This window comes from Phragmites australis, chromosome 22 (genome assembly GCF_958298935.1).
Source record: "Phragmites australis chromosome 22, lpPhrAust1.1, whole genome shotgun sequence".
Taxonomy (NCBI): Eukaryota; Viridiplantae; Streptophyta; class Magnoliopsida; order Poales; family Poaceae; genus Phragmites; species Phragmites australis.
The window spans coordinates 17,767,016-17,778,994 of record NC_084942.1 but is presented as its reverse complement, the minus strand read 5'-3'; the positions used below and the strand labels follow the sequence as shown (position 1 = coordinate 17,778,994).

General features: G+C 44.7%; 1 protein-coding gene across 4 annotated transcripts; it reads left to right on the top strand.

Annotated features, from left to right (window-relative positions):
- The first annotated feature begins 1,935 nt into the window (after positions 1-1,935).
- On the top strand, positions 1,936-8,739 carry LOC133905492 (uncharacterized). Of its 4 annotated transcripts, none has more exons than XR_009907630.1 (3): positions 1,936-2,835; positions 3,109-3,159; positions 3,658-3,879. XR_009907630.1 is itself a non-coding variant. In XM_062347298.1 (3 exons), the coding sequence occupies exons 1-3, from the start codon at positions 2,667-2,669 to the stop codon at positions 8,538-8,540; spliced, it is 312 nt and encodes a 103-aa protein (XP_062203282.1). In that variant the 5' UTR covers positions 1,936-2,666; the 3' UTR covers positions 8,541-8,739. The 4 variants fall into 4 exon arrangements, 1 of the variants encoding a protein (XP_062203282.1); XM_062347298.1 differs by lacking the exon at positions 3,109-3,159 and adding an exon at positions 8,481-8,739 and having other exon boundaries at positions 3,658-3,740; XR_009907631.1 differs by lacking the exon at positions 1,936-2,835 and adding an exon at positions 8,481-8,739 and having other exon boundaries at positions 2,842-3,159; positions 3,658-3,740.
- Positions 8,740-11,979: the final 3,240 nt, after the last annotated feature.

The window sequence follows — 11,979 nt, the reverse complement described above, 5'->3', positions numbered from 1 at the left end:
GTAGTGTATCAAATGAGTTTCATAGGGAGCGTTTGGATCCCAGACAAACAATTTCCTCTCCTTACCAGACAAGGTCGAGCCTTTGGTAGCGACTAAAAAAATTGGCATTGTTGGGCAACCTAACCGATCAGAGCAAGAAAAAGCTTGCTGCTCGTACAGCTCTCCTCGGCAAGGTTAACAAATTTGTTTGGGCAACGAAAATCGCTACCCACTGATTTTCCGAAATTGATGAAAACCGGAAAATTGGTCAAAATTCGATGAGAATTCAGATAAATTCACTTGGTAAAATTTTATAAATCGGAGACAAAAACTGACCGAATCGAGTCAACAAAAACTGATCAAATTCCAGCGTAAACTGAGTGAATTCTCCGATTTACCAATCGCATTTTCCGCATTGAACACATTTTGAGTGAATTAATCGAAAACCGGTCAAATTTCTTGATTTACGGAGCGCATTTCTCGAATTTCAGTGAAGTTCAACCAAAAAAAAATAGCTTAATCTTGTAAAATTAATAATTAATTCATCTGAGCTTCAAATCAAGTGAAACAAATTTTGCTGGTTTCCATGTAACATGATCTACATGATAAAAGTATTTATAATCACAAAAAGTTTGCGAATTTTCTGTAAGAAAATGTATTTTCTAAACCTATTTAAATTCATATATAATTCTTTGCTAATCCAAAAATCATGAAACCAATTTTTTAGTCTTCTTATATGATCCTATATCTTTTAAAAAATACACAATCTCATGAAATAGTTATTCTAACATGCAGGATTGTGTAAATGTGTTGCAACTAAATTAATTCATAACTAATCCATCACACCTCCAAAATTAGTGAAACTGCTTTTATTAGTTTAATTATACTATGCTTTATGTAGAAAAAATAACGGTAGACATGAAAAAGTTAATAACTGTCCTATTTCTTAACATGTTTACGTTATGCTTGTGAACTTTATAAAAATCATGGAGAAATTAATAAAACTCTAAATAAAGTGAAACAAATTTTACAGATATCCTTAACAGATTCCCTATACAAGAAAAATATGTGTTTGCATGTTAAGCTTTTTTCTTAACGTGATGGGCCAAATCATCATGTTCATACGGCCTATTTTAGAATTTTTATTTTTTAAAACTTTCTCCATATAAAATATGATGCAAACGGCATTATTTTTGCAAAAAAAAATCATATGAGGTCTTAGAATTATCTCTAGTATTTTTAGAATATTTTGTGATTTTTTTATTTTTTGAATATTTTAAATTTAAATTTAAAAATTGGTTGAATTCATAATTCGGTGCGAACCGAATTGACTAGTTTTCACAAATATCAAGCGATTTTTGATGAATTTTGGAACCCTACTCCTCAGCTGGCAAGCTCGTGAAAAGGGTCCATGAGTGTGTGCTCCTTGGCAGTTAGAGCAAAGAAACCAAATGCTTATTTATACCTTGATTAGTTATAGCTCAGATGAGCTAGTTGGTCATTGCTCGACTCGCTAAAGTTGGCTAAGGTTCCAAACGTACCCATATATTCCCTCCTTTTCAAGCTTTTCGTTAAAATATTTCGATCCTCCGCATCGATCAAACGTGGGGCACTTGAGTTGTGTATGTTTTCAAAAGATTTTGGGCCAACTCAGTGATTCACCGTCCCTTTTATCTGATAGGAGAGGACATTGGATGTCTCTTTCGTGGCATCACATTCACCCACTTCTAAAGATACCCGGTCCAGATAACGAACTGTGTGTGCTCCAGACCATGAGCATGCATGTATCGAAGTTTAAGTGTCTATGCTCATCTTATTTTATCTTATAACTCTAAAGGCCGTGGCTTTTGCCATCGGTCATTGGTCCAGGTGTTTCGATCTCACCCGTTGGATCGAAGCCCTAACCGATATACACAGTTCGATTCTTCTCCTTCCTTATCGTTCTGCTCCTGATTCCTCTCCTCTCTTAGTCCCTCTCCTCCATCCATATCCCTCCCGATGCGATCCTGTCTATCTATGTCCCGTGGCCACCCCAACCCTCACCGCCGCCGTCGGCTCCCAATCCCGTCGCCGCGCTGCTGTCTGTTCGCTCGCGGCCTCCCTCCTCGTGCTCCTCGGACTGGACCCAGACCCAGGCCGTCTGCGCCGCCACCTTGCTCCTGCACGCATGCTCTTGCGGCCGCCGCCACATCCTCCCTGCGTCCCACTCCCTCTCCTACACGCACCACGACTCCTCCGTCGGGGTGCTTGCGGGGTACCACCCGCCGCTCCCACCGCACCACCACTCTAGCGGGTCCTACTCCGCCGCCAAATGCCCGTCGCTCCCAAGTACGGCGGCGGGCATGGCACCCTCCCGGAGTTCGATGGCACCGGCGACGTCGGCAAGGCAATCTTCCGTGTGCTGCTCCGCGCAGCCATGCACCCGGGCCACCCGCCCCAGCTCGAGGTGTGGCCCCACCTACTCCGCGAGACGCAAGCCGGACCATTCCTCCGTTCGCTCGCGACCGAGCCACAGCGCAGGCAGCTCTGGGTCGGGGTCGAGTCTAGGACCAGAGTGTGGGCGCTCGACGAGGTGTTCACAGAGTGAGGCACGGGACCCCAGCGGGACCTCCCGCGCACTACACCGCCATGGAGAGGGCCAACCATTGTGAACTGGGCATAAGGACGTGAGGCTCGAATCATGGCGCATGGACCTCAACACGGCCGCCATGGTGCCCGTGCCTCTGGCTCCTGGTGCAGGTGACAACCGGGGGAGCTGTCACGCTGGCAGCAGCAATGCATCGGTGTTCAGGGAAGCCCTCACATGGCAGGTGTACGGCCAGACGCTCGTGCTCTCCATGGTCATCACTTCATATGGTGAGCACGCCATCTTAGATCCTCATAACCTCATTCTAATGGCAATGCATTTCTGTTGCTGCAAGTGTGCTAGATCTAACTACTCATTGACGTCACTGCATGCATGTGAATTACGAAGTCTATTCAAGTGTTTGTTAAATTTAGTGTGATGACATCAAATCGTATTATGTTATAGTATAGATGATGTAGATTTGATAAAACTCCATTGTAGGGTCATCATTACTATATCTGATCCCAGCTTTATTATGATGTCCACTTTACCTGAAATTTTAGGGAAATCCCAAAGAGCTTGTGGCAGCCATTAAGCATCAGGCTTCATTTTGGGTCGGTAATCTACAACTTTGTGTGGTATTTATCGTGATAGCCGTAGAGAGATTTGACAATGAACATGTTACTTCGTGGAATGACATAGATATTTAGGTACATCAGGTTGGTTGCAGTAAAAGAAATACGAATGTCTTCATATTTAGTACCTTGTGCTTTCATATTGAATATTTCTGTACCAAAATGCAGCTGGTTAGATATATCTTTGTACTTTCAAATTGGTCTAGCTTTAATCATTTCTAATATGATCTAGCTTAATATTTTTCATTGTTACTACTTAACAATGCCAAACCTGCTTTTTTTGGTAGCTGTAGTAAGGAGTATACTAGGTTGCAACCTGCGCAAACTGCAGTTTAATTTTCCATTTGCCTTTGGTTATAATGCAACAAGGATAAATTAATCTCAGCACACAGAAGTGATATCTTTTCCATAGCTTATCAATTTGCTTTGTGATTCTACATCTATACCTATGAAACCTCATTTTTTTTTTCATTTCAGATAATAATTGCACTACACTTCTCCATTATATGGTTGCTCTACGGAGGTATCCCAATTTGAAGCTAATTTGGAGGCTGGCTCATGTTAAGTTTTCATTTAATCTATTAATTTATTCATAACTCTATGATTGGGCCCCTTTCATAAGGCATATGGGAGCACCATATACATTGTTTCTTGGATCAAGCTCATATCCTTTATTTATTTTCTCCTTGTTTGTGTTTATTTCCACAGACCATATTCGGTTCCATTTCTGTTCAGCTGTCTTACTTTCAATGCTTTTGGGGTATTCTCCATATGCTTCTGTTCAGCTGTCCAACTTTCAATGGTTTTAAAGTTTAACTAAATAGGATTTTTTTTCCCTTGGACACTATATGATTTCATTTTTTTCCACTTAGTAGCAGTTTTTTATAGTTTGCTAGTATTGCAGATTCTTGCATACTTCTGAGATATGTTTGCGGAGAAAATGGCATTTATGTACTTACCAATATGTTATGTTAAGTTTTTTTTATCACTACAATGACCAAATACCAGCAATTGCAGCTATCGATGGTTTGAGTCTGTGCTGCTTTGATCTCTATTTTTCCTATTGTGTTAGCTCATTTAAACAAAATCACATCAAACAATGAATATCCTGCACCCAAACTTTTTAATATAGCTTCTTATGTTCTAATACTGCTCCTATGATCATATGAAACAACAAATATCTACAGATGTCAAATTCATAGTAGGTCATCTGATATCTTCTTACCAATGCATATATGCCACTTTAAGCTTCACAAGTTCTTTGAATTACGATAAAATTGATGTCCTAGCTCAATTTGCATGTGTTTTGCAGTTAGATGATAGCATAGGGCACTGACTTGGCATGAGCTCTCATTTTCCCTTAAAGTTGATCTTCCACATATTTTTAGGTTTTATGATTTTTTGTTTCACATTGTTTAAACCATGGGGGTGTAAGGTGAAGCAACACCACACAGTAGGCACATCTTTCTGTTCTATATGTAGTTGTGTATAGCCTTTATGTTTGCCAAACAAACATGTCGCTGGGTTCCTATCTGCTAGGAGATGTACACATTTTGTAACTAGCTAGTGGCTCTTAGAATGTCTGGAGACTTGTGCATTTTACAGTCCAGATTTCTCCATGTCTGCAGTGACTGATCATATTGTTTTATCTTTTTAATTTTTCTTTTCATCATTCGTATTGCTCACCAATGTAACATCCTAAGTTTAAGCATGTTGATAAATTACCAAATTCACTCCAAATTAAAACTTTTTATGATTAATTAAGGTAATTAAAGTCAAGGGAGTATATGTGTATACCAGTATGTATACATTCATATGTGTGTTAAGAGTGTCAAGTTGAATAGGTATTCCCAAAATGCACTAGAATCAATTTAAAAATAATATATGCTTTAAGATGGATCATATGCATTAGTTGAGATTTTTGTGGTTCTTTGTGTAGAGATTTGAAATTGAATATCTCTCAATTTCAATTCTACTCATAGATTCTACTCAGCACAAATCCAAATTCGAGTTCGGATCCTTTGATTCAAATCATCTTAGAAAGTCTTAAGATCCAAGTTCAAATACTCCAAATGAAGTTGATCTGAATCCAAAGTAGAAACCAAATTCAAATTCCCTTATTTGAAATATTCCAAAACCTTTTTCTTTCTCTCTTTCTTTTTCTCCTTCTATTTCTCTCCCAAGCCGGTTTTCTTTTCCCTCTCTTTCTTGGCCCGGCCCTTTCTCCTTCTCTCCCTCTCCTGCAACTAGGCCGCAGCCAAGCCACCGGAACCCTTAGCCGTTCCCTCGTGCTGGACGCCGGCCCACTCACGCGCGAGCGCTCGCGCGCCCTCAGCCATCCACTGGGCCACGTGTTGCTCATTCGATCGTCACCCAAGCGCCTCCTCTCCCTCTCCTCCCTCCTTCCCTTTCCAGCGCATCACGCCCACCGTCGACCACCGTTCCCCCCGGGAAAATCCTCCGACCAGCTCCCCCTTTCTCCGCTCTCTCTCTCTTCTCTCTCTCCCTCCCTCTCTCTCACTGCTGCCCATGCCTCTACACGCGTGACTTCCACGCCCCACTTGCGCATGGACAGTGCAGAGCACGCCCATGCTCCAACAAACAAGGTGGGCGCCGGCCGCCACCTCGCCGCCGATGTCCTGTGATGCCAACAACCCGCACCGTCTCTCTCCAGCTCTCCCTCCCCTTTATAAATAGAGATCGGCCACTACCTCTCTCTCTCTTTCTCCATCTTGCCTCACCTCGCGCTCATCATCTTGACGTCAACTTGCTACCGAGGAGCCCTAGGAGCTCGATGCCATCCTTGTGCCACCGCCCATCCACCGGAAGCCAACGTGAGCCGCCCGTGCAACGGAGCCGAGCCGTCCGCCATCGCCTCCTCGACAAACCGCCAGTCACCGCGACCAACCCCCCACCGTTCGTACCCCTGGTGAGCCTTTTGTCACCCTAGCACCGCGTAGATAGCATGTAGGCATCCCCGTGCCCCTCTCTTAGCTAGATGTCGCGCGCCGCCGTGAGCTTTGCTCTCCGCCGCCATGTAGTTGTCACCGCCGACGTGTTCCTTGCCCTGTGTTGTCACCAGCCATCGCACTGTGTTGCCGGGGGCCAGTGGCTCCTTTTTCTTGCAGGTTGGCACCTCCCCATGCAAGGGAGGTGCTGTCAAAATTGCGTCGCGCTACTTTCTCCTCTCCAACCGTGATCTAGCACGGCATTCGCTGCCGGCCGCCGTCGAGATGCTGCCTAGCCGAGTCCACCATGTTGAGTAGAAGCCCAGCGTTGAACTCCCGTCGAACTGCTATGAGAGCCTCCCTCCGGCGAGCTTTCCCGAGCATGCTGCCGTAGGATTTCTCGCCGCTGGCCAAATCCCCTCCCTCCTACCACTCTCGCGTGCTCGCGCGTCTGTGTGCTTGCGCAGATTGGCCATGGGCCATGACTCGGCCAGCCTTGGCTCGGCCCAGTGGCCGGCCGAGCCACCAAACGGGTCGCTTAGTGGACTGGCCTACCTCCGTGGCCCATTAGCCAACCAGCCCAACCCAAGTGGGCCAGTACTATGTAACCCAATAATGTGCAACCCAAGCCCGACCGGCCCAATCCAAGCCCATTTCGGCCCAACCAGACTATTCATGTGGGTCCCACTGAGGTACTGTTCATGTGGACCCAGGCTACTGTTCAGTGGGCCCCACATATGGGTCCAACCTATGAATAGTACTATTTCGTAATTTTCGGATTTAATTTTTGATTAAATCTTCCGAGAGAGATAACTTCTCTGTTCTGACTCTGATTTCGGCGATTCTTTCACCGAAATTCATCTAAAATCAAGATCTATTGATCTGCCAAAATGTGATGTCTATTAGGGCTCATTTGTATTTCCATTTGGTGTTATTTGATTATTCTCTAGTATAGCTCGTTATTGATCGTGGTTATAACTGCAGAAAAGCTCAACTTCTACGAGTTCTGCGTAGGAAGTGTCAGAAGCGTGCAAATCCTAATTCCTTGATCATATTGAACCAATATTTTTAAATAATCTATATGAATAACTAAAACTTGACATATTACCGCATGTGCTATGTATTGCGCTTTTACAGACCACTTGCACTAGTTAATCCTATTAAACACTTGCCATGCCATAAATGTTATCATCCAATATACATATCACCCTAGGATTACCTATTGTTAACTATAATAACAATGGACGATGCATTGATATCTAGCATGCTTAGGATTGAATACGTCTTCTCGAAGACGTCGCTTTTAAATGCATCTCCTCGGAGATGACGATTTACCATGATCAATATTAACTCATATACCATGAATCATTGATGGTTGTGAATCCCGTGATAGTTGCGAAATCCTTGATGTCATATGGGATATGATAGGAGATGTGTAAAAATGGGCGAAAATTGTTTTGGCGCGGACAGGCAGAGTGGTCCTTCGGGGAGGATGCTCTTGAGGGCTTGAGTTACCTGGTGGTATTCATTGCCAATGAAGATGCCTGGCCCAACCGCTTAAGGATCGAGTCTTGCGCCATCATGCGTGGCCACCCCTGTGCAACCATGCGTCATATATGGGTAGGACTTGACTTTTCCTTCACCGGACTGAGTTGAGCATCGTACCAGGAGGCTGAGAGCAGCGAGCAGCCAATAGTCCATCTGTCCCGCTGTTTGAAGGTTTCAGGAACCGGTCTAGGCTTAAAAAGGAAAGCTGGCCTTCAGAACATGCAGCTCTGGTACTTGACATATCTCGTGGAAAAGCCCAGAAGGAAAGGTGTATGAAGGGTCTCGGTATGATTCGCTCCTCCGCTGGCTACGGTTAAAGACTGAGCATATCGTGTGGGTAAAGCTGTGCAACCTCTGCAGAGTGTAAATCTATTCGAATAGTCATGTCCACGGTCATAGGCGTGCGAAGGCATGATCACGCTTGAATAGACTCCGGGTGCGTGTGTCTTGATGAGTGAGTGTGTGGACTAGATGTCCGTGTGATGAGATTTCTGGCTCGATCCGCTAGAAGTTGTGTGGTACTAGAGGTATATCAGATGTGATAATAGGGACTTCAGAGTGAGGTGTAGCCTCTCCCAGGACCAAAAACCCCCATATATAGCTTGTTACCGATTTTTGAACTATGTGAACTGTTTTAAAGTCATTAGCTGATGATACCACAGACGACCTGCATAAAACTACTTTACGCTAAAACTAAAACCGTAAAGACTTGCCTTTGAAATACCCCTTTATGCATCTATCAACACTTTAAAATAGTATATGGCTTGTTGAGTACCTTTCGTACTAACTCTTGCTGTCATTCAGATGAAGAAGCCGATGCTGACTTCATCAGAGGTGAATCCGGGGATGAAGAGTAGTCTCTAAAGTCGCATTCACACCCTCGCTGCTTGTGGCCTGGGCTTTTGTTCCGCTGTGTATTTTGATGGCCGCTAGGCCAAGGTTGTAATGTACAATACAGTTTGTAACCTTTTATATGAGCCTTTCTATAATGTACAAAGTTTGACTATGATACTATGACTGTTATATTGTACGTATCAGCTATGTAATCCACGGATTGATACAAGAGGCACAGGAGATTCCGGTAACGGGGGTCTTACAACCAAGTTGTTTCTCTACTTACCAAAGTTATAATTTACTGCCTGACTTTATATTTTTTTGGGCAAAGCTATTAGGTTCAGCAAACAATATTGCTTTCAATAATCTGTCCAGTACCTTTAGGGTTATCCTATCTATGTGAAATGATGTGTGGGGCATAGTTTGGACCTGTTTGTACTAATAAAGTTATGTGTTGTTTTTTGCCAATCACTTCTTTATTCTATACTCAGCAAAAATTCAATTCATACCCCTCCCTTACAGCTTTTGCAGTATTTAGAAATGGGGCACTGAAAGTCCTTATTGTCTTGAAATTGTAGATTTTTAGTGTGGGCTCCTGTCGGGTTTACAACTAACTTCTACATCTTTCATCAGTACATTTGAGATGGAATTCTTATCCGTCATTGTGGCACAATGCTCATTGTCCTCTTTAAAATGTACATTGGATGCCCCGCTGAGTGCAATTTAAAAGGATAAGCATGATAAACATGGATCTACCACAAGCGATAAGCAACAAGAGTTGAAAAGCCTTCCCAGTTGGGAGTTTGACTGCTTTGACTAGAAACCAGACAAAGTGTTTTTTTTTTGTTGATTGCCATATTTTGGATATGACATTCTTATCGATTGTTTGTGCTAAAAAATATAAATCTGAAAAAGGAGAAAAACATATCAAAGAGTTCATGCTCTGATGCAAATGTCCCTTTATCATTTCATACGTCAAAATCGTTGGTTGCTTCTGTTTTGGTTGTAACATCTTCCAACATTACACAACATTGATTGTCATTTAGAACAAATAGACATATAGTGACAATTCTATAACTGTACAACCATATAACCTGCATTGCCCGAGGTCACAAAACGTTGGCATCGGCGGCCACAGACCATGCGCTCCAACAGTGCGCTCCCTTTCTAGTTACTTTCTTGAGGTGTCAAATTATATAATTATCAGCATAAGGGTTTCGCTTAGATCGATTGACGAGATTACACCTGACTCATTCGGATTGACATGAAAACTAGCTCATTTTCTTTAATTTCATGGTAACCCTAGGGTAGGGCACATCGAGGAGCAACCTTACCTCCAAGCACACTTGGGAGCCCCTAACCCCTCCCCTCTCTCCTCAATTTTTGGGCATGGAAGAGGAAAAGAAGAGAAAATGAGGAGGAGGAGGGATGAAGAAGAAGAGAAAAAGAGGAAGAGGAGGAAGATGAGGAGGGAGAACCCTCCTTGTTTTTGGCTCTGGATCTATTGCCTCCCACGAAGAAAGTGCATGTCATTTTCTCTTGCTTAGCTTAATGTGCACACTGCTCTACATCACAATCATACATGCAACTTGATTGCTGGCCTATTCTCCATGGGGAATAGCATCAGCAGGTGCCAGCGGCAATCTTCAGCGGGGCGAGAGAGGCTCAAGCCCTCCCTACGGGCTATAGCCCCCCAAGCCCCCTCCATTTTTGCAAGAGAAGAAAAAGAGGGAGCAAAGATGGAGGAGGAGGTAGAAGAAGATCAACCCCCCTCCTATGACTTTGTTGCTTCCACCACTGGCAGGTCTACAAGCTGCAGTTTCTCTAAAAGCCTTCTAGTACAAGCACATTCAAACTTGCTTCTGGCTTCTTGACTTCTATAGTAGTAAAGACTGCTTTTGCTTCTCAAGATTCATAACCAGAAGTTAGCAAAAACATGTTGTTTGTTTCAGCTTCTGGCTTCTGAGAAGAAGCCACCAGAAGCCCAAACAAATAGGGCCTAAGTACCATCGTCCTTCTAATGGCCTAGATCAAGTTTGATTCCTAGATCAAATATAATTTGATCTAGTTTTCTTTGCAGATCAAGTTGATCTTCATAGCAAACTAGATGGGGGGATGAGGTGCCAATGTTCGGAATAATAGCCAGACTTAACCGAGTTCCTGTTTTGTCGCTCACGAATGGTGAATGACCGTGAGGAGGAGCCTTGCTACTGGGGTGAACGGCGGCTCCTCACCACTCTTTTCCGGCACCCTCGATGGTGGTGAGTGGGTTGTACATCCATATATTTAAAAAATACTTTTTTACTTCTTTAGTTTCTTTTTATATTTTCCCATTGTCGGAGGGTGAACTCCTCAAGCAGGGATCCGGAGGGACCCCCTTTGAGATTCGGCCGGGGGATGATTCTGAATCCGTTTTGCGGGTGAAATAAATGGGCGTAAATACGATGCAGGTGGAGTGGAATGATCGGATGCAAGAAGTAGTAAATGCTCAGGAAGTTTTTAGACAGGTTCAGGCCGCACCGAGCGTAACACCCTACTCCTGTGTGTATGCTATAAATACCCTGAGAATGTTTCTCTGAGTGTTTGCTAGGTTACAAGAATATTTATCTAGTCTAGAGCTTCGTGCTCCTTGTTCTCGGTGATCTTGAACTGGTTTCTGTCTTGATCTCAGCTTGTACTGAACTTGACTTCCCCTTTTTCTTGCCTTTTTTCTTCTCCAGGGAGCCCGCCCAGCCTTTATACTCGTCGGGACGGTAGCGTTCCCAGATAAGGATGGTGCGAGTTCCAAGGCGCCATAAATGGAAAGCAACCATCATGGGCTGCTGCGCGAGGTGACGGGGAGGGTTGAAAATGCGCCCCGCCCGGTCTTGTAAGTCATCATGCCATTTTTCAACGGACGCCGCAGGGAGGGCCCACCGGGCAGCCACCGAGCAGCCCGGCATGCCCAACCGGTCAGAGCAAGCCTGACACAGCAGGGCGGCAGGCAGGGCGCCTTGGGCTTCGCGACGCTATCCCGAGGCACATCGGATGACGCGGGATGGGACCCGTGCATTAAATGTCTCCACGCCTCCCTGCCAGGCCGTGGCAGGGACTGACAGCAAGCGTGGGGGGAGCAGTTGGAAGTGACAGGCCACGTGCCCTCTTAAATGCGGCATCGGGCTTCTCACCAGTTGACACCTCACCGCTGGACCTCTGTGGGGGCTACCGGTGAAAAACTTCTTAGGCCCTCGGGGAACCGAGTGCTCGGGGGCCACTATTCACAGCCCCGAGCACTCTCTCCCGGATATGCCCTTTCTTGGTCCTCGGGGAACCGAGTGCTCGGGGACCACTGTTCACGGCCCTGAGCACTCTCTCCCAGAACTGGCTGTTCGAGTCCTCGGGGAACCGAGTGCTCGGGGGCCACTGTTCACAGACTCGAGCACTCTCTCCCGAAACTAACTTCCCCTAGGGTCCTCGGGGGACTCGGGTG

What these genes read in the sequence shown, in the direction of transcription:
- LOC133905492 (XM_062347298.1), top strand. Translation starts at nt 2,667, where the DNA reads ATGGACCTCAACACGGCCGCCATGGTGCCCGTGCCTCTGGCTCCTGGT. An exon ending in CATGGTCATCACTTCATATG is followed by an intron (nt 2,836 to 3,657) that starts GTGAGCACGCCA and finishes TTTTCATTTCAG; the next exon opens with ATAATAATTGCACTACACTT. An exon ending in TAATTTGGAGGCTGGCTCAT is followed by an intron (nt 3,741 to 8,480) that starts GTTAAGTTTTCA and finishes GCTGTCATTCAG; the next exon opens with ATGAAGAAGCCGATGCTGAC.